Genomic DNA, 25,700 nt, shown 5'->3' with positions numbered 1-25,700 from the left:
CCCCCCCCAGCCGCACCCTCCCTCCCCCCATAAGCTGCTCCACACCACCTACACAATCCTTTTACCATCATCACTAAAGGTCAGTGCTTTTGAGGCTGAGACCTGAAAGCATCACGATCAAAACACAATTAAGTGAGTAACAAGTAAACCTGGAAAATGTATCACAGAGGCAGTGTGACAGCAATGCAGTTGGGGCATTAGCTTACCGTGTATGGAAAACAACACGTTTTAGTAATCACGGAAGCAATATTTAATCTAGCTCTCTGACAAGAGACTATAATGCAGGGAATTATATCAAAATTGCATAACTGTTTTAAAACAGTGTCCACGGTGTAGATTAGTGCTCCAACACTGGCATCATGGGTTCATAAAGCTGCAGGAGCAGATAGCTGCCGACTAATCTGCGCTAGCTCAAAACAATAGTAGAGGGAGATCCAAGCTCTCACTGCCTGGGTCTGAGAGGTAAAACGGATTATGCCTGGTACGCCCAACAACAGACCAAGCAAACACAAATGCATTATGCCACCAATTAATTATGGTGTAAAGCCACCGTGTGTATGGCATGCAAAAAGAGGTGAGCCGATCTGGGATCGTGCTGATGATAGGACCCGTCTTTTAAACCCATCCCTCACAGGAATCGTGGAAGGAGACAAACACCGGTATCAGCTAAGTGGTGCAGGCGGCAATGATCACAGAAAGGAGAGAGAGAGGAATTCTGAGAATACTGTCACACCTACACACAGTAAATCAAACTGCAAGCTGAGGAGAGAAAAAAAAAGGGATTCAGACTTAAGTGTGAGTGTTTTTACTAATCAGTGATGTGGTGCCTGGGGTTGCCAAATGTATTTGTCACTCAGGCTCATGCCATGAGTCTAGACTAAGAGTTTAGAGGCAGATCTGCAGATTGTTTTGTTTTTTTCCCCCACAAGGAAATAAGTGCCCTGTTTTTATTGCTGGTGCAATAAAGCAAGGGAATAAGTCACAAGATGTTATTTGGGCGACAAACTACTGCCTGGCCTGTAGTGGAAAAGCTCCGACTTGACTAGCCTGTGTTGAGGACAAGCTGTCATGCACTGGCTACTAGTGTGGTATAAATAAACAGTAAGTGCTCCCAAGCATACGAGGCACGGCCGCAAAGAGAGCTGTAAGCTGAGGTACGAGCCTTAAGAACAGATTAGGTAAAGCCTCTATTAGCAAGGGCTTCGAGATTCAGGGGCTGTTTACTTAAAAGCTTTGTCACACTGGAAGAAGGTTCCTGTACGGACAAAGCCGGCCCTGTTTAAGAAAAAAATAAAAATCATAAAGATACAGAATGGGCTGTGTCGTGCGCATGACATAACCTGACTGTTAAACATTTCAGGCAATAGCAGCGCTGACCACATTTACAAGCAATTGCCTGGAGGCTAGCTGGTAATACCCCCCATTCCCCTCACATGCTGGACAATAACTTTTCTCAGTGCCAGTGGAGTGAACAAGCCATGCAGCTCAACAGGAAAGAGCCTGCTGTCCTCCAGTAATGATAATAATAGCAGTAATAATAAATTCTGGGGTTGATTTGCCTGCACGATCAAGACTGGAGCTGTCTGTTCAAACACAGATACAAATGAACCTCTGGCTGCCAGTAAACACACACACACGCTAACACACACACTTACACTCTCCACTTCGTGGTGAGGGGGGGGGGGGGGGGGGGGGGAAGCGAAGCAGCCCGCTCATTTACCCAGTGAAGAAAAATGTTTTGTTAAAAATAATAAGCTAATAATATAACATTAAGCTGCCACCGCCCTGAGAGTGGCTTCTTATTAGAGGCTGCCTGGCCTAATTAGCATTAATGTTTGATGAACTCTTCAAAACTACACACACACAGACGCAGGGCCACTACTGCACCGCATCAACACCCACAGCCTGGCAGGACAACAAACGACTCAAGAAACAAAGACGCGACTATCTGCCATCCTGCCCACTGAGGATAATGTTTTGGACAGTGATATGAGCCGGCGTCTCGAATATGTTCGCTATTGTTTCAAAATCCACACAATGGGAGAGGATTGAATTACAAAGATGCGGCTGGGCAGAGATGAATGGAGTGCACTGTGGCTGCATGAATTGTCAAGTCCACTTCAGATTGCTCTAATTATCAGTGAATGCATTACCCTTCACGAGCTAAACAGGCACAGCCTGGGTTTTTAATTTCCCGTCTCAGTCACTCGATCAAGTGGGGTGGTAGTTGCATCCGCTGCCCCTGTGGCCTGTCTGATTTTATTTTAGGTGCAGGGTCAGATTTATCACGGAGCAATGATCGAGTTCGATACGCATCAAAAGTGACACGAATCTTTACGAAGGGCCAAATCTCAACTTCACTGAGGGTCTTGCGGCATCGCTCAGCTGTCAGACCCGACTCTGAGGGACGAAATACCAGGTCAAAGGAAGTTAATTGAGCTTAACTGCTGACTTACACAACCAGAGGAGCATTAGTCTCAACAGGTCTATCAGTTAAGCCCTCTTACAGTCACAGGTTAGACGGTAGACTCAAACCCATAGCAGTGTTTTGTTTTTGTTACTTAAAATCTGCACTAATAAGAAACCGAGCCTCACTTCAATCTACAGTCCTTCTCTCCTCCCTGTCACTGTGATGCTCTCTCTCTCTCCACCATGTGGCTGGCCATGTTGGGAACATCACTGGGGAGATTCTTTCCACAATTAACTCACTCTCTCCCTTCTGGCTCACACTTCAGCATTCCAGTCCCCTGGCAGGACACTCTACTAGTGCCCTTGCAGACAGCGATGGAGGCTGCTTTGGCATTAAGAAGCAAGCGGTGGTGGTTACAGGGGTGGGGTTAGACTCTCTTTCTTTGGGGGGCTACCTCAGACTTTGCTATGCCTCAGCCATCATACAGGAGACACAACAGATGTTCGCCCAGTCTGTCCAATGAGCCTGGACGATGTAAGCGTGAAGGAATCCGTCTTGTTGTCGAGCTCCACTGGTAACCTGAGCAGACCTCGGGTATTCCCAAGAGAAGGCCTCATGATTTTAGAGTTCATTCATTTGAAATATCAAGGTGACCGGAGAGGACGGCTTCTCGGCTTTGATTTGTGCCAAGCTGCGATCACTGGCATAGGTACCAGTGGCCAAGTGTGAAAATAATACTTTTATGAAATCATGATCTTGACCTGATTCAGGTTCATCCACAGATATCTGATCATCCCCCTGATAAAACTGAAAGGCTTATGAGACTGCAATAGTACACATTAGTATTCACACACGTACTGATGATAAGGTGAGACTTTAAGTGTATATGCCGCTTTATAAATCGTGACTTGTGTGACCAGGTATAACCATTAAGTGCAACTCTGTCATGCAACAGCCCGAGTGTGTTTAAACAAAGTTTCTTCAAACGCTACAGGTGGTTTTCTGTACCAAACGTTAGCTTCCAGTCAAATCATGCATGATGCGCTGGTACTGTGAGAGACTCTCACCTTTTACGAGCCGTTCCGTTGTGGACTGTTTCTCCGGCTTGTCTTTATCCTTTCCTGACATGTTTCCACTGAAAGCTAATGTGTCAGGGCTTAAATCTCGAACACTTCTCAGCCCGCTAGTCTCAGGACCAGCTAGCACCCAAGTCTGGCCGTCACCTCCGTCTTGACTTTCGGCTGGGGGGGTGGGGGTTCAGAGGCACTACTACTTTTTATGTTCGCCCTCCCTAACGAACTGTGCAGACTAGAGAACGACAGAGGTCCAGCTTTTGTTGTGGTTTGACTAGCTAATAACGTAGCTAGCTCGCAGAAACATTAACACTAGCGAATAACTATAGCACAAAGTAGGAATTTTGACACTGTCGTAGAAATACAATTAACGCAAACACTGACAAGCGCTTGATGGTCTATATTTGTCAAGTGCAGCAAATAATACCCGGTTGTTACCCAGAGGGAGGCTGCCGTTAGCAGCTAATCCGATTTAGTTACTCTTTTTCAGCTAGTTAGCCAGCTAACATCTTAACGTATTGGCAAGTCGGCGGACAGGCAAAGACAGCAGCGGAAGACTGGCGTTTCATCTTCAGTGTGCGGGGCGCTCGTTGAAGGAAACAGTGACAGCAGCACGCGAATCGCGATTATTCTGAATGCATAAAGAGCGCAAGTCCTCCCGAGATGCAGACAGCGTCTTGACAGAGTATCCTCCTCCACCTCCTCCTCCTCCTCGGATTAAACTCTAATCTGACAGTGAGTGAGGAGCAGCGGCGGGTTTCCTACAACATGGTGGAGCCCATATGACGTGACTATGGAAACGCAACACGTGATTTAAGGGTGCGTTCAAAACGACAAACCCACTTCTTCGTATTGTTCTGTTTTTTTTAAAGTAACCCGCAGTTTGCTTGGTTGCTACATATAAGCGAATGGAGAGACTGCCACCAAATACCACGCCAGCTAATAACGAGTTACTCTGTCAACCGTGACAATGTCTCCCTCTGGCGTTCTCCTTTGGATTGTCATTTTACTAACTGTCAATGAACGCTTCCTGTTTTATTGATTTCCAAGTTAACTAATGCAAAGTTCGATCGTATAACTGGGAAACTGGTCTTAGCTGATACTTTAGAATGTGTGATCTTATATAGAAAATTTATATATAAGAAAGGGTTTAGAATCTATAGGAAGACTTAAACATGTGAATGGTTGTTGTTAAAATTTCCGATTACGAGGTAAAAGTAATCCTGTGAGCCAACTGCTCAGGCTTTAGACTGCTTTAATTGCTCAGCTCATACATTTTTTAAAAAAACCTGAATCCAAATTATGTCAAATTGAGGGGATATGCTTAATACGGTCATTGCAGAATCCCAGCTCTTGCTGTTCAGTACAGCAACTCTGCTCTACTATCCTGCTGTTTAGACCTTCTGTTTGTTAGAAGCAGCCAATTAGAAGAAAGCTGGCTTAAGAGAGGGTGGCTTAAAAATGCTTGTTTTTGTCAATGAATAAAGAGCCTCACCCATTTAAGATAGATAAGGATTATTTTATGAATCATGTAAAGCTAGCTAAGTAGATCCACTTTAGAGATTAATAATAATGTATACTTTATTGATCCTCATGGGGAAATTCCTCTCTGCATTTAACCCATTCACTAAGTGAAGCAAGGGGAGCAGTGTGTAGGGACGGTACCTTGCTCAGGGGTACCTCAGGGTAGCCGTTCAGTGGATTCGAAACCCCCGACCTTCCGATCATGGGGCCACCACTCTACCTACTGAGCTATCCCTTCCCTTTATTTATTTAGTACCCACAGAAGTGTTACTAAAGGGTCTCATGTTTTTTTTTTCTCAAGGAATAGCTTTGAATTCAGTAAAGGTGCACACTGTTGTGTTTCAGTGCACTTGCAGGTCCAACAAGAGACAAAGTAGGGTTTTCCATTGCATGGATTCAAAAACACCTCTTATTAATACACAACATTTATGATGTAGTAGCCTATTTAACCTAATCATATTGTAGTGGACAACCATTCTGCATGGACATATGTTTATATCAAATAAATGTAGAGTTGAATTTTAAAGACTGACAAAGCCTGGAGGCTTATTGCTCAAGAGCACTTTAAAGGAGTTAGACTTCTTTGTAATTCTTTTAAGGAAGGCATAAAGAAATGAGGGGTGGCTCAACAGTTATACTCTACAAATACATGAGCTGGGGGGAAAACAACTAAACTCTGGATTTCTGTATCTTAATCTAATTCACACTGCCATACAAAACAAAACAGAATTATATTCAGAACTGCTTTTCCCAGCCTGCACTGTGAGTAATTTACTCACTGTACTAAAAATAAATACAGCAGATTGTATAGAAATCTATCACAATTTCAAAGTTTTTCTTTGGACACTAGCCGCTTTTCAGTTGAGTCTTTGTATCTGACTAATTTTACAGGAATGTTTTTTTTGTTTTGTTTTGTTTGCTAAGCTACTTAACATTGACCCATGAATTCCAGCATAAAAAGGCACCAACCAAGGGATAGATCAAAGCTGTTTCTATGCACAATAGACAACAGACATAAAATAGCATTTTTGCTGCAACAAGGTGATTCCCAAAGAGCTATTAGCCTAAAACTAGAGGCATGGAGGACAAAAGAAGAAAGGGCAGGTTCAACAATCACGTACATCTGTTCAAAGAAGATTTGTACAAACTGTTTGTGCCATTTATGTTTGCACCTTTCGATAAATTGCTGCACCTACTTTGCAATTTCCTGGAAAAAAAAAAAAAAAAAAAAAGAAAAAAAATAAATTTCACAAAATGCATAGAAAAATGATACATAATTATCAAAGTATAAAAGAATATATAATCGTTAAAAAAACGCGATCTCGATTCATACTTATGTGCGATCTCATTTCCAGATGACAACGATTTAAAAAAAAAAAAAAAAAAAAAAAAAGAAACGAGGGGTGGTTCGAGACTTTTGCACATTACTGTGCGAACTGTGGAACTGTTGCCCACATTAGAGGACGTTTTCATTGCATAACAACTATGGAACACTAGATGGCAGTCTTATTTCATTGTCAAAAAGTAACAGGTCTGTGAAACTCTGAGGAAGCTGTGGATTACAAAGAAAGCCCTGCAAAAAACAGATACAAAAAGAACAGATTTATTGAACTTGAAAATAGCATTAAATTCCACTTAAACATTCATTATAAGTAAATACCTACAACATTACACTGAAATTATCACCAATCACATATAAAACCATGGATGCAGAGGATCAGTTCGAACACAAAAAGCAGCTCAAGAGCTAAAAAAAAAGAAAAAGAAAAAAAAAAGGTAGTATTAAATAGGAATCCTCAAAATGAACACAGAACAAAGGCCATGCACGAAAGAATTATCAGTTGTTAGTCGTTAGAAATGCTGGTTCATCGAGACGTTGATGCTTTAGCTTCTGCTTTTTCCTGCTGACATTTGCTTACATGTGAAGTTCAACCACATGAGACATGACACAAGTGATTGACGAGCCCTGTTATTTTACCAATTAAAGAGAAAAGGAAACACTAAATACAAAAACCAGTAAGATCCCTCCAGGCGTTGGAAGCAGAAATAAAAGCACCACTTGGCACAGAGCCTGGGGGAGTGTCCCGTCTCTCTGGCACATAAGTATGGGCTTTCTGCTACCGGTGAGAAAGCAAAAACAGTCAGGCTTTTTTTTTTCTTTCTAAACTGTCTCGTGGAACAGAGAGTCAGCGGGAGAGGGAGGAGATAACGCTCAACCTGTTTTGTTTTCATTTTTCATGTTAATCTGAGGCCGGGGCGTAAGGTGGGGATTCTCTATGTGAACATAAAGAAACTTGGAGTAGTCAGCAAGACGTCATCAACGTCACTTCAAGTGTAGGCACTCGTGGCTCTTCAACAGTGCACAGCGACCGCAGTCAGGAGGAGAGGGGGAAAAAAAATTGATTTTTTTTCCCAAAACAATTGCACCAGAATAATGTTTCTCCCAAACCAGGTTAACCTCTGCCTCCCATCAGCACACCTGGCTTGCATGTACATAAGAAGAGTGTTTCAGCTCAATATCACAAACAGATACGTTAGGAACGATGGTACATAACCCTACTGTTTACATAAAAAATAAAAATAAAATAAAAAACTAACACGGAATGATGTGGGAAGTCTTTGGTGCTCAGTGTGACAGAAAACTGATGAGATCCAAAGAACTGTTGGCATCACTTCCAACCCCAACTGAGGGTGTTAACGACATAAAAGAGGAGTGTAGCACAGGAACCCACAAAACAAACAAAACAAACAACAACACACATCTTGAGTGTACTGTATGGCTATACACGAATCCTTCATTATGCGAGGCCACGCCGGCCTACTCGCTCTCTATTTCTTACAAGCTCAGCCTCCCATCGCCTTCCTCAACAACCCCTTTAAAAACTTGTGCCCTGAGATGGACCAGTCAGCCATTCTTTTTCACGTGTCGATCAGTCTATCCTGGCTATTATTAACATAACTCAGTACGCTATCATAAGAAGATGCTGAAATTCAAAGATTTCTATGTACCTTATGAATGTTTCCTATTTAGAAAAGAAAAAAAAAGTCACAGCATAGATGCAGTTTTCGCCTGAATATTCTGGGAACTATTTTCATCTACACTGCACAGTAATTAGGGTCTCTCCTTGCTTGCATTGAAGGTATCAGTAAATTAGTGCTCTGCAGATGGAAATGACTAATTGAACCCTTTTTTTTTTTTTTTTTGAAAAATCATAAAAAGTTGAGGAACATGTTTGAGGAAAGGTGAGAAGATAGCTGGGAGACAGAAAGTGCTGATAAATGAGGAGTCCCAGCTCAGCAGCCTGCAGACTCACGCTGTCACCACAGCCTGCTGCGCTTCCCCTAAAGGTGCTCAGGCTGGACAAGAGTCGAAGACGAACTCGTCGTTTTGTTGTTGGAGGATTGTTGGTGAGAATGAGATGTGAGCAGGAATCCATAGAGGTTTATTGGAGATCTGCTTCGGCCGACCAGACCAGCCGGTGCAGGTCTGGTTTCTTGTGTTGTGTTTGGTCGTATTCCAAGAAGGCAGACAACACAGTTCCAGTTCCAGTAGTGACAACTTTTTTAAATTTACTGCATGATGAATCCAGGCTGTGGGGCCATCCGGGGTGGGGCCCTTTGAGGCAAAGCAGGGGGGTACTGAGAGAGGTAGCTGTTGGGGTAGCCAGAGGGGATGTTGGGGAAGGGTTGCCCTGTTCGGGGAGGAATGGGTGGGTATTGAGATTCTGGGTACGAGAAGGGAGGCTGTGGCTCAGCGGTTGGAGGTGGACTTAGAATTGGTGCTGGCTGGGATGGAGGTGGCGGTGGCTTCCTTCTGGGCTGAGCGAGGGGGGAAGAGGAGCTGCTGCCAGCCTCGCTGAGGAGAGAAGCAGCTCCAGAGATTTCCTGAGAGCGGGAGGGAGGGACTGACAGCTGGGGCAGCCGCTGGCCCTTCATCACCATCTCCTGCAGCTTCTCGATTTTAACCCGTCTCAGGTGGGCCAGCTTCCTCTTGTTCTGGTAGGCATCAATAAACGAATCCAGAGTCATCTCCCCATCCAGTAAAGAATCAGCCATGTTCTGTGGACAGAAGGGATTTGGAGCAGAGTTAGAGAGAGAATAAACAAGGTTAATCCAAAAATAAATAAATAAAAATGCTGAAAAAGTTTCCACTGAAATTACGCTGTCAGTGTGAATGGCTGCAATAAGAAAAGGGGTCTGAAAATTTATTTATTTATTTATTTATTTTTTAAAAACGCACAAAATATTTGCACAAATTTTAGGGCTCTGGTGGGTCGAAGTTTCTAAAAGCAGAACGGGACTTCCTTCTTCCCGACTGTCACAAAGTGCATGCTGATAAGGGATCCTCTATTCCTGATACTGTGGGGTCTCTACCTGGCTAAAAAAAAAAAGTGTCTTGAGATAATGGCGTTTTGTGAACTGCTGCTACATGACTAAAGCTGAATTGATAAGACAGAGAGTGTCGACATGAGTCACACTGATAGGAATAGCAACGCGAGAGAATCACTCACTGTTGACGAATGTAACATTTAAAATGATTCATCTAATGGTGGGTTCTCTGCTCACTCACTTCCATTTGGTAAAATGTCACAAAAAGTGACAATTTTCCCACATAAACTGAGCGAACTAATTCAAATATCACTTCAACACTACACTACTAAACTATATTAACACTACTCATCAATGGCAGCAGCCTGCTCTCTATGTAGGTGAGGGACTGCATGCTTATATAAGAAGTCTGATATTTATCAGACACGTACAGAAGCACGCGTCTCATCTTTTCCACATCCATCTACCAGATTTACAGTATATATTTTATACTGACAACAGTTCAGCGTACAGTTATTGACTGAAGAATCGGAGATGGAGCTAAATCATCGATCAGTGGGTTTGATATAATGTAGCTCTGTGTTTGATGCTAGAAGACGCAAACCTTTTAGAAACACCAAGTAAAACAACGTCTGCTACACTTAGAGTACTGAGTATAAACACTGGCAACCATACCAGTTTACGAGTAGTTTGTATTCTAATGTTTTTATCATACCAGGAAAAACAGCCGACGCACATCCTTGTTTCCAAATAAACTGGGACACTTTAAAAATGCTGTCAGGACCTGACGCCATACAGTGATATACTTTACTCTATCAACATTTGTGAAATGTGATGCTGCCATCCAAGTATCATTATTTTTAACAATACTTGCAACCAAAGAACTTCACGTGCGTGCTCTTGGGAGCATAAAGGGTAAAAGACTTGCACAGCAGCTGATTTTAAGCAGCCAGTCAGTGCAGAGACTAGCAGAAGAAATGTCACATTCAAATATGATCTGTGATCACACGCTCTTAAAAAGGAGTTCAGCTGCACAAATCTGAGATTTAACTCCTGCGTAATTAGGCCATGACTGTTCATACCAAAAATCACTATCACGACCATGATTACCACAAATGTTTTTGTAGAGGAAGTTGTAGAGGAAGTTTTGTTTTGTTTTAGGCTGCCCAGATTTACAGTTATTCAAGCTGTGAAACCGATTGCATATCCCTGACAAATTTATACTTAAGCAATTTGATTGATTTGGAGAATATGGCAAATAAATCCAGTGTGGGAAGTGCCTGGAATGTAGGAGGAAGTTTGTACTGACAAAGAATAGCTCAGAGTAGCTCATTAGAAACAACCTCATGTTTGGGAACTTCACCACTGTTATTAAAATGTCAACTGAGAACAACTCGCAGCGAGCTACTGCAGAATGCGATTTACACCACACTGTATTGTTCAGTCTATATTTTACTGTTCCTTTGTGAGTTTAGATTTCTTATTAGCTGTAGCACTCCTGTTTTGTTTTGTATTTTTGTGACATGTTAAGACCTATTTAGGGTTGTGTGGTACTGGTTCATGTTAGGAGTTTCTGTAAAGTTCAAAAATAAATGAGAAAACCACATGTTGGAATATTTTTAATGATAAGCACAGTTCTTACATGACTGTGTATAATCTGATGAAGAACACCTTAAAACACTGACGGGACAGGTAGCAGTCACCTCTATGTCAGCTATTCTGCTGCCCACATACTCTCCAACAGGGATCTTAGATATAAACAATGAAGCCTCTGTAGGAGAACACACCATCAACTAGAGCAGCAGGTATAAGAATTACTGACCGAGGATACATGAAGTCATCCGTGGTGACAGCTGAAGAATGCTTACCTCTGTTTCCTCCTCTATTTTGGCTCCTTCTGCCTGAAGCAGGGCCAGCAGAATATCCAGAGAGGTGTTTCCTGACTTGTGGTCTGTTGAAGAGGAAGACAGAGGAACGACAAAGATTACTGTGCTGGGCCTGAACTGGGAGGAGGCGCGGTCGCTGTTGGCAGCAGTCAGTCAGAGTTAACCGTGCTTGTTGTATAACCGGAATTGTTTTCCACAATGTAAGAAAGCAAATACAGGTAGCAAGTCAAACCCATAATTCTCTCATCTCTTGTGAGCTCTCTGATGTAAGTGAAGTAGTAGAGCTGTTCACAATCCTTCAGGCATTTGAGTCACGGGATGATTACGTAGTGTTTACACACTGCTCAAAGGAACACAAATGTATTCTCAAACCAAGGAGCTCATAAAAAGACATCGCTTTAAACATGAATGTTCTGGCATTAAAAGGTTTCAATGAGCCTGTTACACAAAGCTGAGGAGGGACGTGTGAATGCTGCCAGTCAGTGTCCGGGGACTGCCACTTCCAAACCGTCAGAGCACGTCTGTTTGCGGTGAACTTGCAAAGCTCAACTGAGTCAACTGAAACTGCCCTGGTGTCTCCAAGGAGGAGCACAGTTTTGTTTGTGTTTCTATGCAGGGATGAAAGTCTACACCAGCTGGAGCTGGGACTGCATCCTGACGGTGAGACCAAGAACACCAAACTACTCTCCATCTACACACAGTCCAGTCTAACCTGATGAGCTCTTCTGGACAAATAAATCAAGATTTCGAGCTGATATAGAGCAACACTGGTAAACATCCATGCTAGAAAGCTACCTGTAGCTCAAAAGTGCAAACATTAACATGCTGCCCCATGACAGCTGGAACAGACTCCATCTACTGGTCTAAGGAAGCTTGATTTCAAGAGAAAAATCCAGTACAGGTTGGCTCATTGGTGGTCTATACTGAACAGCAGGCGTTCTTTGTTCTGATTGGTTACATTCTGACTAGGGCTGCCACAAACGATTATTTTGATAGTCGACTAGTCACCGATTATTTTTGGATTAGTCGACTAATCAAATCCATTGGACGTAAAACGTACAGCTTATTGCACCAGCAGCATCTGCTCTTATGTAACTATCATTAGCTTACAGCTTTAAGTGTTTACGGTCTGTGCTAACTAAAAATAAAGACAAGATGATAGTTTATAAAATTTTAATGAAATTTGCAGATTGTTTCGGTGAAGTTTAATAAACTCCTTGCTATCTAAAATATAACAGGACACCGGAGTAAATTCTCCAGCATCTCACACTTCTGATAATCAGCTGTCTGCTTGACGTTTATTCAGCTGTGTAAAAACTATAACTTTAATCTCAGCCAAACCGATTTACGCAGGAACAAATAAAATACTAAAAAAGCCAAACAATAGCATTTTTAAGTTATCTAAGTGACTCATATATCATGTTTAACCTGAGTAGCGAAAGACGCGATTTGCCGGGAGTCCGGTGTTCTCACGGCTCTAGTGACCTAGCCCCCGGCTAGCTATCGAGCTAGTGGGTAACAGACGTCTCCGAAAACGTCGGAGCGCTTTTGAAAATATGTGGTGTCCTGATAAACTGAGCAGATATTTGAGGTTTACACAGCTACATTCTCACCTGAAAATATGTTAAACGTTTATTTTGTGACCCAGAAAGAATAATAAGAGTAATATTAAAACTAACTAGCTGCCGCCATTGTTGGAAACTAGCTGGGCCGCGCTATGAATTCTGGGACACAGCTGCTTCTTCTTCTTCGGGGTTTAACGGCAGCTGGCATCCTTGTACATGCAGTGCTGCCATCTTCTGTTTCAGTCCGTTATTACACTCTTAAATCCTGCTACTTATTCCTGCGTCTTTTGGATCTTACAAAGCTTCAAACGACGCGTCGACTATTAAATCAGTCGTCGACGATTTTGATAGTCGACGTAATCGTGACTAGTCGACTAATCGTGGCAGCCCTAATTCTGACTGTATCTAAGGCAGAGACAGACTAGCTGTAGAGCTTCAAAAACGCTGCCATCGCTTGAAAAGTCCAAGACATTTTAAAGACAATCCGAGTGTCCCTTCATTAATATATTACATTACATATATTATTATTATTATATTATTATTATTATTATTATTATTATTATTATTATTATTATTATTATAACAACAACAACAAGCTTGGGTTCCCCAAAAGGAATTGCTAAAGCACCTAATCCTACCCCCTCATCTCAGTCTGGTCCCACTTTCCCTGGCAGCACCACTCTAAGATTTCCCAGCTGTCTGAGCGTGTGCTTCCTCCCACATGAGACTAAGCACGCCAAGTTGTGTTCCAAGGCCACAGTCAAAGTCTCATGCAGCTTTTCTGGTGTATTAGTTCCGAATGTTGGGTCTTTTATTAAGGGAAACGGAAAACAAAGGAAGTTAGTGGTAACCTTTTTAATCAGTATGGGCGAACGCTGGGATAAAGAAGCTTCATTAAACGAATCCAAAGGTTGTGTGGAAAACATGACAGATAGTGAAGGCTTTTTCAGACACACCTTGTTAATAGTCTTGATAATTACACAGTGGGTGATTGTAGTTACCTGAACTACTGTCTAACCCTTTTAAACACTAACGCCGAAATGTACCAACACATGTTGTCCTTGTTGTGATCAGATCACATTTAACACACTAGCTGAGGACTTGAATACTAGCACAATGAGATTTAGCTTGACAGAGTCCACAAGAGCACACACACACACACACACACACACACACACACACACACACACACACACACAGAAGAGCAACATGACGGTTTTGGTTAATGATCAACTTTAGATAAAAGCTGCAGCCTGGCTGCTTGTCATCTCATCAAGAAATAACACAATCTGTAAACAACTTTAACCCTTTCAGCACAAAAACCTTAAATAATGGACAGTATTTGATGCTCGTCTTTACCACACGTGATGCTAAAGTGTGACAAGGTCATAAAACAGCCTTCTACGCTGAGTTTAAGTTTATTCTGTTAAGACTAAGACAAAAACATTCTTAGTGTATGTATCTTGTTTCAGATATTTCTTTCCACCCATTTTCAACAATTACTATAAGTTAAATCACTTGTCGCTAAACAGGTCCAGGTTAACCACTATAGCCTATATTGCTTTCTCTTTATGCGGGATGTGAGAAAGAAACTCTGAGCGCTCACTTTCTTTGCACTTTTTTATGATCATCATCTGCATCATATGTGCCAAATGCTGGGGACTTTTGATCCCACCATTAAGTTGCTGATAGAAGATCCCTTCTTATTCTTTTAGGCCACTACAATAATAATGGACAATCATGGAAACAGACTTACAAAATTCATCATTTCCACTGACTTTGTGAAGAACAGACCATCTCTACCTTTATTACCTACGGCAAACTTTCAGGAAATATAAGACAACGTAAAACTTTATTTTTCTTGAATTTAATTTCAGCCTATGGAAGCCCCGTGTTTAGAGGTCAGTTCCTGGAAATCCAAAATGCTGCCCTTAGATTCCAAAAAACAAAAAACTCCCTGGCCGGGGCTTCATGCTTGACACAAAGCCTTTTTCCGGGGTGAACTCCCATCTCTTATTGTTTCCACCTCGCTCCCATAACAAGGCAGATTCTCAGGCAGATCAGCGCACAAAGCTCCAATTCTCTGACGCAGTGGAGAATTGGGTGAACACAACACCAGTCTGGGCCTAGAGATCATGGGACGGCCATTTAGTAAATGAATCCACATCAACTTCTGCTGTGAATATGTGAAAAGGGGGAGTTGTTGGCCTGCCTGCCTGCCTCTCTCTCATCCTTCCAACTTCCACACTCCCTCCCACCCACTGTGGCTGTTTTATAGCAGCTTGCCTGGCAGCACAATGCTCCACTGAGGGCTGGCGTCCTCAAAGGCAGTCGATAGTGGTGATAGAAAAGAGGGGGAGTGCCTACTGGACAGTAAAGGGTAAAGCAGAGGCCATATAATTTCTGGAGAAAAAGAGAGGAAATGAGGGAGAGCTGGTGTTTGACAATATGCAAACGAGCGCACAACAAGCTACTGTACGTCTAATCTCCCATCTGGGTCAAATGACTGTTTCTCTCAGCTCTGAGCATCGCTGTCCCTCCCCAGCTACTCTCCAGTAAATCCACAACTAGGACAACTACTACATGGCAGGTGGGGGTGGGGGACACTGGGTAACCTACATCTGACAAAAGCCACTTCATGCTGGCAAACAAAATCACAAGGTCACAAAAACACACTGGATTGGTATAATATCAGTCCAAGCACCAAGAAGAGAGCTTAAAATATTTGACGCCGATAACACGGTAACAAGGAAAAAGATTCTTGAGAACTAAAACTTATTTAACGGAACTTCATTTTCACAACACAGAAATCTCCCGTTGACTGTGACAACCTTTGAAAGCTGTGAGAGCCTGTCTTTCCAGCAGAGACGGAGCCAAAGTCAAACTTTTATCAGTGCACAAGAGGAATAAATGACTCGCATTCTATTCTGAGTGAGCTGCTTAGCAACCGTTGCGTCACCAAGGTCACAAACATCGTCACGCCGTTTTCTTCACATACTGAAGTGCTGTGAAGGTATGCCGGTGAGGGACGCTACAAGCCTGTAACACTTTCATGAGTTTCTCAACCTGAGCTGCAGTTACATGTTGAACAGCACTTCTGGGAACAAGGCTGCTGAGGCCTTCTACAGTAAATGTGACAACTGGTCAAACAGGTCTCTTGAGTGTGTGTTCATGTACACAAACAGAAGAAACAATGAGGAACAAAGGCTATGTACCACATCACCTTCCTAGCAACAGGAAACTGCTATCACCTTTAGTTTCTTAGGGTTTCCTCACCAATTATGACCATACTGTGTGTTCTGCAGCACACCCATAATGATATGTTGATTACATCAAACAGGTAGTGTAAAAACTATAACAGAAGCTGTTTTTGACTGGATCACAGATAGAATCACGTCAGGACACTGAAATAATAATAAACCCTAAAACAATCCTAAACAGGTCTTAAAAATACCCCAGACATTTTCATAATCAACAGTGACTATGAAATGACAGTTGTGTTGTGACTGGTTACCTTTAAGTCTCACGTAAATAGGAAGACTGATTTAAAAAAACAAAAACAAAAAGAAACCCACAACAAAACAAAACAAAGCAGAAACTTAGAGAGAACTTTGGCACTTACACGGGTAAAAACAAAGTAAGACTAACTAAGCATTTCCACCACTAGATCAGTAAGTAACCAAACCCATCTCCTCATTCGCCAATTAGGGTTTTAAAAAAAGAAAAGTGATCCATTCCTCACCTCCGTCATCAAAGCTTAGAGGGGTGATGGGGACGTTGATCACTGGCACTATGACCACTTAAATTTTTTTTTTTTAACTCAAATGTTAAAAAATGTGAAGGAAATAAAAATAACTGATTTCACTACTAATCATGAATAGAACAAAATATATTAAAAAGATTGCACAGATATTTAAATGTACTTACTGTTAGGATGTTAATATGTGAGAGTAAACTTGTTTTCCCCACAGTGTACTACAATAATGCAACAAGGAGTTTAAAGGGCACAGCTGCGATTAGCAACACACCCTGTGTGTGTGTGCCTTTTCCGTTTCAGGCTATTCCCTTGAGCATTTCTGCAAGTATCACTTCTCAGTGACTTCACGGATAACAGTGTTCAAATTTCCTTTGGACGTTAAAAATTCAAGACAAACCGTTCAATAAAAAATGCCTCTAAAACTCTCTCTCCACACTGCTGCTGCCGTACCTAAGGTGGACTTGCGGAGTTGATAGGATTCAAAGCCCTCCTGCAGACTGCTGTAGCGCTTGATGAGCTGCTCTTTCTTGTGCTCCAGTCTGGGCTGCAGGGCAAGGTTTTGCTCTGCCAGGGTTCGGTTGTTGCCCAGTGTCCTCTCCTTGTTCTGCTGGACTTCTTGGATCTACAAAACAAGAAATAAGTGTTATTAATATCTGTCTTGAGAAAATGTCCTTTTTCAACACTGAACACCGATATAATCATCAATAATTAAAATGTTTGGTTAGAGGAATCTCCTACAAACATCTGCACATGTTTAGAAAGACAAATTCTGGCCATGAAAACCCAAACTTCATCTGCCTTGATCCACACCAAATATTCAGTATTTTTAAACGCCTTTAACCAAGCAGCAACATACATGAAAAACAATCTATATAAACAAAAAAGAAAGTCCTGAAAGGCCTTGCTCAAAGCTATCGTTTGTCATTTTGGATATTTTCCATCTAAAAAGAAAAATATCATAATTGGTCAAATTTATTATCATCTCTTTTATTGGGACAGCTGTTGAACATAACAGGAGTTTGCCTTTTTACATTTTCTTTGCTGTCACATTTTAACTTATAATTGAAAAATAAAGAAGACAGAAAAAGGAGAAAAGAAAAGAAGAAAAAACAAAACAAAAACAAAAACCAACCCCCCAAAGGAAACAACAAATGAAAAAACATTTTGTAAATGATCATGGATTAGAGACCAATACTGGCGAATATCTTTACAGTCCCAAAAGATGTGGAAATGGTTAGCTCCATCTCCCCCACATCTCCAACATTTATCACCAATTCCTCGATATCTTTGTTGAGCAGGGGTAATGAAAAATCTCATAATGCTTTTCCAGCAAAATTCACGCCAAACATTAGACCCAGTGGTAGCCCACTGTATCTTGCATGCGTGAGCCCAACACTTCTCTGTAATTGTCAAATTACCCTCCTTTTCCCACTTCGCTTTAATATACAGAGTGCTGTCGTTTTTACACCGCCGGATGCTGTTATATAATTTAGAAATAATTTTACTTTGCACTTCAGATTTGGTCAAATTTAAACTCTTTAAAGTTTCGAGTAGAGCAGCAGACAACAAAAACAATATAAAGAGAGGAAGCACGAACCTTCCTAACTGGTACACTTTATTAGCAAACAATGAGCCTGACGTGAGGACACGACTGATTTGTCATGGCAGGAAACCTGCAGGTCAAATCATGTTCTGGGCTCCATTCCATTCAGGTGTGTAAACACCTGTCTCCTGATGACTCACTTGCATTACATTAAGCACTGACTACGGAACTGTGCAAAAGTCTTGAGGCAGCCTCATTTCTTTATGTTTTGCTTGGAAAATGGGGAACGGGTGCAGAGATTTATTGATACGTGCCAGCTTGCATGGATATACAGTATGTAAGACAGAAACAGAGTTTGTACAATTCCAATATAATAGAAATTCTCCTCATTTCTATTCTTCAGAAATAATTCCCTGGGCTCCATGGTGGATATTCCAAAGGCATTCGTTGAACGTTGGCTGGCTGTTTTTCCATTTGGGGCTTTTTTCGATTCAGGTATGTTTTTACTGCAGTAGAAAAAGGAGAAACCAGAGCAGCAATTTATTGCTGAAGACTGGTAGTGTTCTATTGTGTGGTCTTCTATCCAGGTATGCGTTTACTGCATTGTTGTGTTTGTACATGTTCCCAGACACTTTTCAGATTCTTTTACACAGTGACTCGAATTCTTAGATTTTTCTGTGCTCGAAATTCTATTAGTTTTGAGACGATCCCAACACCACTGGCTAAATTGCAGCCCAAACAAAGACAGAGCATGACAGTTAGCTGTAGACATTGACTGTTATATCTAAAAAAAAAAATTTTTATTTGGATTTACAATTAAGAGTAGTTTCTTGAGAGCTACCCTTCCACTGAGACCATTTCTAATGAGACTTCAGGGCAGAGTAGATGGATCAGTTGAAGGGCCAGATGCATATCTCAGGGCTTAACTCCCCATTTCTGGCAATACTGTTCACCTGATTTTTTTTTATTTTTTTTTAATTAATAGCTATTTAGGAATTAAATTCAATTTTATTTATAAAGTGCCAAATCACAACAACAGTCGCCTCAAGGCACTTTATTTTGTAAGACATGCATACAGAGAAAAATCCAACATATATCATATGACGCCCTATGAGCAAGCACTTTGGTGACAGTGGGAAAGAAGAATTCCCTTTTAACAGGAAGAAACCTCCAGCAGAACCAGGCACAGAATCACCTTGCTGGGAAATAATTACTATTTTATGCCTGTTAAACTGTGTTATATTTAGCATTTTTCAAAGATTAAGCTAAAGAAATGGGAATAAATTATACCATATTTTTCAGACTATAAGGTGCACTTAAAATCCTTAAATTTTCTCAAAGATTGACAGTGCGCTCATAATCCACCTTATGGTCTGAAAAATACAGTATGTGTTTTTGTGGGAGGCTGCTTGTAATGAAGTGCATGAAGATTAAATTTAAAATGTGTTCTTTGCCAAGTTATCCGTTGTGTGCAGACGAGTTAAAATGTTTTGGTGTGTGATAAGTAGCTCAACAAAATGTTTTTCTGAAAATGCTCAAGGACTGGACTGAAAATGAGTGCAAAAGCAGTCCAAAGAAAAATACCCTGCAAGCAAAACATAAAGAAACAAGAGGTGGCTCAGACCTTTGCACAGTCCTGTACACCTACAATCAAACCAGTTGTTTTTTAATAATAGTGCAAAATTTTACAAAATGACAAGAAGATAATTTAGATAGGAAAGAAACGATTCCATTTGTAATTCTAAATCCAAGATATGAAGGATTTCCTTTTTTTTTCACATTAATGTTAGTGCACACACTCGACAATTTTATCAGAATATACTGTCATATCAATGCTAATACAATTAATAATACAACTAACAACAGTTTTGTTTTCAAATATCATGCCAAAAATGTTTCAGTCTTTAAATTTTCAGTCTATGAAATAAAAATAAAAAAAAAAGTGCAGAAAAAAAAAATACCTGTAACAATTCTGAAGAATCTTAAGTGACATCTTCAAATATGTTTGGCTGCAAGACCAAAGGCTTTCTCTTCTGTACAAATGTAACAAAGAACAGCTAGGACTTTTATATGAGTGGCAATTTGCAAAGGTTTTGTTTTATTAGTATCTTACATAAATGTTCCCACACATAGGTGCACATTTTGTTTTTTTACATTGTTGCTCAACAGATCGTCGTAATTCTTAAAACACTTGATACAAGAAATCTTAAAGAAATTATTAACTCATGAACTGTTACAAACAGTCGACAAAAGAGACAAAAATCAGGCTTTTAAATGACTGAAAGTGTAACAGTGTTGCCAACGACCCTAGAATAAAACACAAGCAAGTCAAAATGCTTTTTGCTCTCTATTCTGCTCAGTGTGGGAAAGTAGAACAGAATAATTGAAAATTAGACTGCAGAATATATTTATTACTGTACCCACTTATAACCACAACATGCACAGTGGGCAGGAAGCAATGACTATATAAGCTTCTCTACCTGGAAAAATCCGTGAATGAGCTCATATGACTGTTGGTAAAAAAAAAAATCTACTACTTGTGCAGTCTTAGCTAGAGGACCAAAACAAAGACGTGAGACAAAAATGCTGGCGGCACAGAAGCAATTTGTACCGTGCTGATGTTTGGAGTGATGTGTATTATTACAGAGTGACTTGACTCACAATGCAGCAACTTACGATTCAATGTTAATATCATATGCATACATGCATATATGAGAGAGAGAGATGATGATACAATGTCATCTTTTTTTTCACTGTGGAAAACTCCATCCACGACTGTTTTTAAATGACGAGTTGTTGAATAATTGGTGGAGTATTACATCAACACAAATATGAACTGAAACAATGGAGACAAATGGGATAAACAACATGTTACAGTTGGAACAGCGGGGGATTAAAGAAGAAAAAAAAAATCTCTTGTGCCTTCTCTGATGACTCATTTCACACATCCAACATGTTCTATGTGCAAACTCAACTAGGACTGGGCGAGAACACAGGAAAACTCTAAAAATACTCCACAGCGCAGGCCAGGCTTATGGAATAGTTTCTAAAAGTAGTCAGTGGTTGGACTGAATGAGGGGAGGCAACATTTTATGCAGTAAAAGCAGCTAAACAAGTCTACTATAACTACAATTTGCACCGTCACATCTCCAGGTGACTGGTCTTACTACTGGAAGATCTGATTTGCTCATTCATTACGGCCCCACTAGTGATGCAGAGCTTTAAAATAGCATCTATAACTGCAGGCTTGTTCTGTCAGAGCAAAACCATATTATTGTTTACTTGCGGAAATGCTCTACATCGCAGCCCACCCTCCTGAAATAACGACAACGAATGTAGGTCAAGCGCTTGCCTGGATGGACCGCAGACCTGAACTTTGGAGAGATGCTGAAATAACCACAACTGAATTCAGGTCACTGTAACGCAGCACTCACAAAAACATGAAAAAAAAAACAAAAAACAAACTAGAATCACATCTTGCATCGGTTATGGAAGTGAGAAATAAAATTATGAAGTCTGAAACTGCAGACTGGCTGCAGAGTTCTCAAGTGGAAAGGTGAAGAGTTCAGGCTCTTTCAAACCATGGGTCAGAAGAATTCCTCTTAGAGAAGAGGAACAATTGTGTACAACGTAGAAATGACACTGTAGTGCAAATGCAGTCCAGTACAGTTCTGCATGGACTCTTGAAACAACATCACACAGTCTGAACGTTTAGACACAGCAAAACTGATTTGGTATAAAAGTCTAAAGACTCAACTGTTCAGTTATTTCTAGTAATCAGGATTCTTAGGTTACTGGCACAAAAAGGGGAATTATATGGTCGATAACAAGTACTGTAGATCCAAACACTAGTGTGGAAGATGCATCCTGCATTTAAGATGCTATTCCAACGCCTCAGTCCTTTCTTGTTGTTTTGAGATAAAGTGAAAGGTTTTACTGAAGGAGATTCTCATCAAAGATATGTAGCAAACTAGCAAATCTAGTGTTGGGACACTAGATTTGTCCCAACACTAGATTTGCAATGTCAGGTGCATGATATTGACCATGCACCTGACATTGCATGGTCAATATCAGACGCTACAAGTCAAAGTAGTAGCACCAAAGTCTTAATTCTCTCGTTACTGTTACTGAGCTAGCTAACCTAGCACTGTTTTCCTTGCTCTTCAACAACATGATCAAAAGGATGAGCCCCGGCTTTCCTTTGTCATCATTACAAAAAATAAAATAAAATAAGAATGATTATGTACACTCCCCAACTAAACAAACCTTGAGCAAGACACTTTCCTGTTTACTGAAGGTCTCAAAATAATAAAAAAAAACCCATCTTTATCTTAGCTGGCTTCAAAATGGACAGTAAAATAAGCATTTAAAAAGCCCATCAGGAAATGTTTTATAGAAGTGCTTAATTCTTAACCCTTAGATACAGTTTGGGTTAAATTTGACTACATATGGTGCACAACAGGAGAAGTAGAGGTCAGACAGAGGGTCGGGGGGGGGACCTTGACACATAGGCACAGTCCACCTGCAATGTAACCAAATAATCTCAAAATAAACAAACTAGAATCCTTTTACTGTGAACTAACAGAGTAAAGGTGAGGTTGGGAGGAACATAAGGTTATACAACCACCTGAGCTGCCATTTTAGTGAGCCTGGGAAAACTGCACGTCCCACACACGCGAGGTTTCCTGCCACTGCTTTAGAATGCAAAGACTAGTTTATAATAAGCTGTGTTCTAATTGTTGAATAATATTTGTAAATACAGATGGCATGGATTTTTCATGTTTTAGGTAAAACAACACATGATGTAGTGTGAGATGTTTTTCTCCAAAAAGAACATAGAAAAACCTTAAGAAAATATTCTGTGTGCACACTGAAAACAATAATTAAGGAGTAATTGTCCATTTATTATTGTCAGATGGGCTTTTTATACATTCTTAAGATAGCTTTGGCTCTTTGGTCAGCATTTCTTTTAAATGTGCTTATAAATAAAATGCCTTGACTTGTAATGGAGAGAATACCTTACATCGTATGGTTAATTACTTTAGAATAGCCTTGTATCCCACCAATTTCTGATATTCCAGGTTTGACGGACGCTCGTGCTACATAAGTTAGCTGCTAGGTCTTCACTGACACCATGACATGTTACTGGCATCAAAACTTGAAAATGTTTGATTACACCTCCAAATAACAGACTACAACCTTCACCAGCACAATTCCTGGATTAGTGAAGGTCTTAAAAGATAAGCCACATTAATCTTAATTCAAAACAAACAGCATAATGGAAAGCTGGCTCTTCACCAACACCATCAACAGGATTGGTATTGGTATAATTTGTGTCATTAAGAAAGCAAGTCAATGTCTGATTACACCCACAACCACACAGACCTTGAAGTGATACTTCCTGGTTTACACAATGGACAGCATAATAGAAAGTCTAAATATGCTGAAACATCAGTGAGAATTATCAAAAAAAACTGGGTAATCAACATCCTAGCAGCCTAGTGAAGCGTATCTGCAATTCTTAGTCGTTCAAAAACAGGACGCACTGAAACTAAACAAATTCACAAAAGGGCTATTTGCATTATTCAAATGCCAACACAGCCAGGGTTTTTTTTACAGAACAAGAAGATTGTTTCTTACAGAAAAGCGTACAGTGCCTCTCAGCACTCTCATGTTTCATTCAGTGCCTTATGACACCTACTGCCTTTGTTCTTATCCACTGTACTGTGAGCAAAAAACTTCCCAGACAGTTTCAAGTGTGGTTCAGGCATGTTGTTAAGTGTCCCATTCGCTTAAATATCTCCTGCAATCTTATGACTAACACAAGTCAACAGCTGCAGTGTCATTCCTGTTCCTCCCTCTCTGTAACCTATGGGACTGGGAAAACGAAACCATAGAGACAATCAGACAGGGTGTGGATGAAAAACAGGAGCGACAACACAAAAGACCAACTCACAGCTCAGCATTCATCCAAATGCCAAAGGCCTGTAGTCTTGCGTCTTGTAGTCGAGCTGAAACTGTCATTATGTTGATATACAGAAGCTTGTGCTCGAGTTTCTCAGCTCTGTGAATAGAGGCTTTTCATCACCTCTCAGGCAGCGAGTCATTATTGCGCAAAAAAAACTAAGCTAAAATTAGACAACACCTCAGCGTCATGACAACAGACAAGAAATTCCCAAGTCCTGACAATATGCATTTAATGTTTGTGATAAACAGTCAGGTCCAAGCTGTTGGGTGAAAAGCAGAGGTGTGAAGTGTTTCCTCTGGATTTAGCACTTGGTAGGGAAAACGTTCCAGCAGCTGTGGTGGGCAGGGGTACAGTTAATCTACTTATATAATACACTGTATTGGCTACTCAGGAGTATTCACCCTGAGTATAATTAAAATTATATTCAGTGCCAAAATTAAACTCATATTCACAATAATTAATAAATAATTATGATCTTGTAATAAAATGTATATGAATAAGAAGGGTGACCAATTTGACTTTAACTATTTTAAGTATATTTAATGCTAATTTTGTTTGCATTACTTAAGTAGGATTGTGGCTTTTACATAAGAAACCGTAAATAATGTTACCTAGACTTGCTTTCTACGCTTTTTAAAATTTTAATCTGATTATCCATCCTTCCCGGAGAGGGAGTGGTGGTGGGGGAGTCTTGTTTTGGGGTCATTTTTTCCCCAATGCTCCCCTATTGAAATATCCTGGAAACGCCCCTGGTGGCGGGGCTGATTCAGCAGGAGAACATAAGGGAAGATTAAAACCCTCAGTGGAAGAGACTGTTTTAGAAAGAGAAGCAGCAGCCGCAAGGGAAATAATCAAAAGGGCAAATCCTGTATAAAATGCTAATCTTTTAGCCTTTCGTCTTAATATGCCAAATATCTGTCTGCGCTTTAACCATTCTGGGCAGCATGGCTGTAATCGTTGTGCGTATGGGGGGGAAAGTGGGGCTTATCAGAAAGACAGACTTATGACACCGTGAAAAGAAACTGCTGAGTCCTTGTGCTGCTGGAGCAGAGCCAGGCAGTCAATATATGAGCCAAAATGTAACGATTAAGTCGTACTCTTGCATGTGATTACGACAAAAGATTGACAGGCTTTGTTATCTGGGAAACGAAAGGTTTGTGGAGAAGCTATGTCGAAACCTTGGAACTCCGTAGCGTTAAAACTTAAGACAATGCTCCGGCCCGTTGTTAACCCTGTTTTGGGCTACGAGACGTGTAAGTTCGCTTGACAACACACGTTCAACATTAAATCCTCACCGCGACCAGAAACAGCCATTTCCAGTAACTGAACCCAGCGAGTGTTGGGTAAGCACAACAAAGGCTTGAGGGAAAAAAAACACAGACACAGTGGCCGAGAAAGGGGAGTCAGTAGCTAACACTGGACTACAAAAGATTTACATACCTCGTCCATCTCCTGTACCATTTTTGTGAGCTTCTCGTCGTCCTCAAGAATTTCGTTGAGCTGAACCAACGTGTACCCGCTCAACTTGTTGAAAAAACTAGACATTTTAGCTGCTGTTGTGTGTTTCTCCTCCGCTGTGGTCCCTCTCTTCTCGCCTCAAATTGTGACAGCTGACTGAGCTTCCCTTACAGGAAGTAGAGAGAAT

At 40.8% G+C, this 25,700-nt stretch overlaps 2 protein-coding genes across 4 annotated transcripts in view; both read right to left on the bottom strand.

Annotated features, from left to right (window-relative positions):
* ppp3cca (protein phosphatase 3, catalytic subunit, gamma isozyme, a) overlaps nt 1–5,077 on the bottom strand; it is a 36,692-nt gene extending 31,615 nt beyond the window's left edge. For 2 of the 3 annotated variants that reach the window (XM_005949172.3, XM_042214965.1), the window contains exon 1: nt 3,478–5,076. In XM_005949172.3, the coding sequence (XP_005949234.1) occupies nt 3,478–3,538 (61 nt within the window). In that variant the 5' untranslated portion in view covers nt 3,539–5,076. Of the gene's footprint in view, nt 1–3,477 lie in introns of all 3 variants that reach the window. The other variant, XM_042214966.1, reaches the window with a different exon arrangement.
* Nucleotides 5,078–6,592: 1,515 nt separating this feature from the next.
* vps37ba (VPS37B subunit of ESCRT-I a) lies at nt 6,593–25,700 on the bottom strand. Its single transcript, XM_005949176.2, has 4 exons — nt 25,496–25,700; nt 16,995–17,166; nt 11,205–11,287; nt 6,593–9,066 (listed from the first exon to the last, which is right to left on the bottom strand). The coding sequence occupies exons 1-4, from the start codon at nt 25,598–25,600 to the stop codon at nt 8,578–8,580; spliced, it is 849 nt and encodes a 282-aa protein (XP_005949238.1). The 5' UTR covers nt 25,601–25,700; the 3' UTR covers nt 6,593–8,577.

This window comes from Haplochromis burtoni, unplaced genomic scaffold (assembly GCF_018398535.1).
Source record: "Haplochromis burtoni strain Fernald_Lab_line unplaced genomic scaffold, NCSU_Asbu1 Contig_633, whole genome shotgun sequence".
In the NCBI taxonomy this organism is placed as follows: Eukaryota; Metazoa; Chordata; class Actinopteri; order Cichliformes; family Cichlidae; genus Haplochromis; species Haplochromis burtoni.
The sequence above is the reverse complement of the archived record's forward strand: the minus strand, read 5'-3'. Positions and strand labels throughout refer to the sequence as shown.

Excerpts from the sequence above, each read along its gene's own strand:
- vps37ba (XM_005949176.2), bottom strand. The coding sequence starts at position 25,600 with ATGTCTAGTTTTTTCAACAAGTTGAGCGGGTACACGTTGGTTCAGCTC. Across the intron at positions 17,167-25,495 it reads TGGTACAGGAGATGGACGAG|ATCCAAGAAGTCCAGCAGAA; the intron begins GTATGTAAATCT and ends CTTGTTTTGTAG. Across the intron at positions 9,067-11,204 it reads AAATAGAGGAGGAAACAGAG|AACATGGCTGATTCTTTACT; the intron begins GTAAGCATTCTT and ends TTCTGTCCACAG.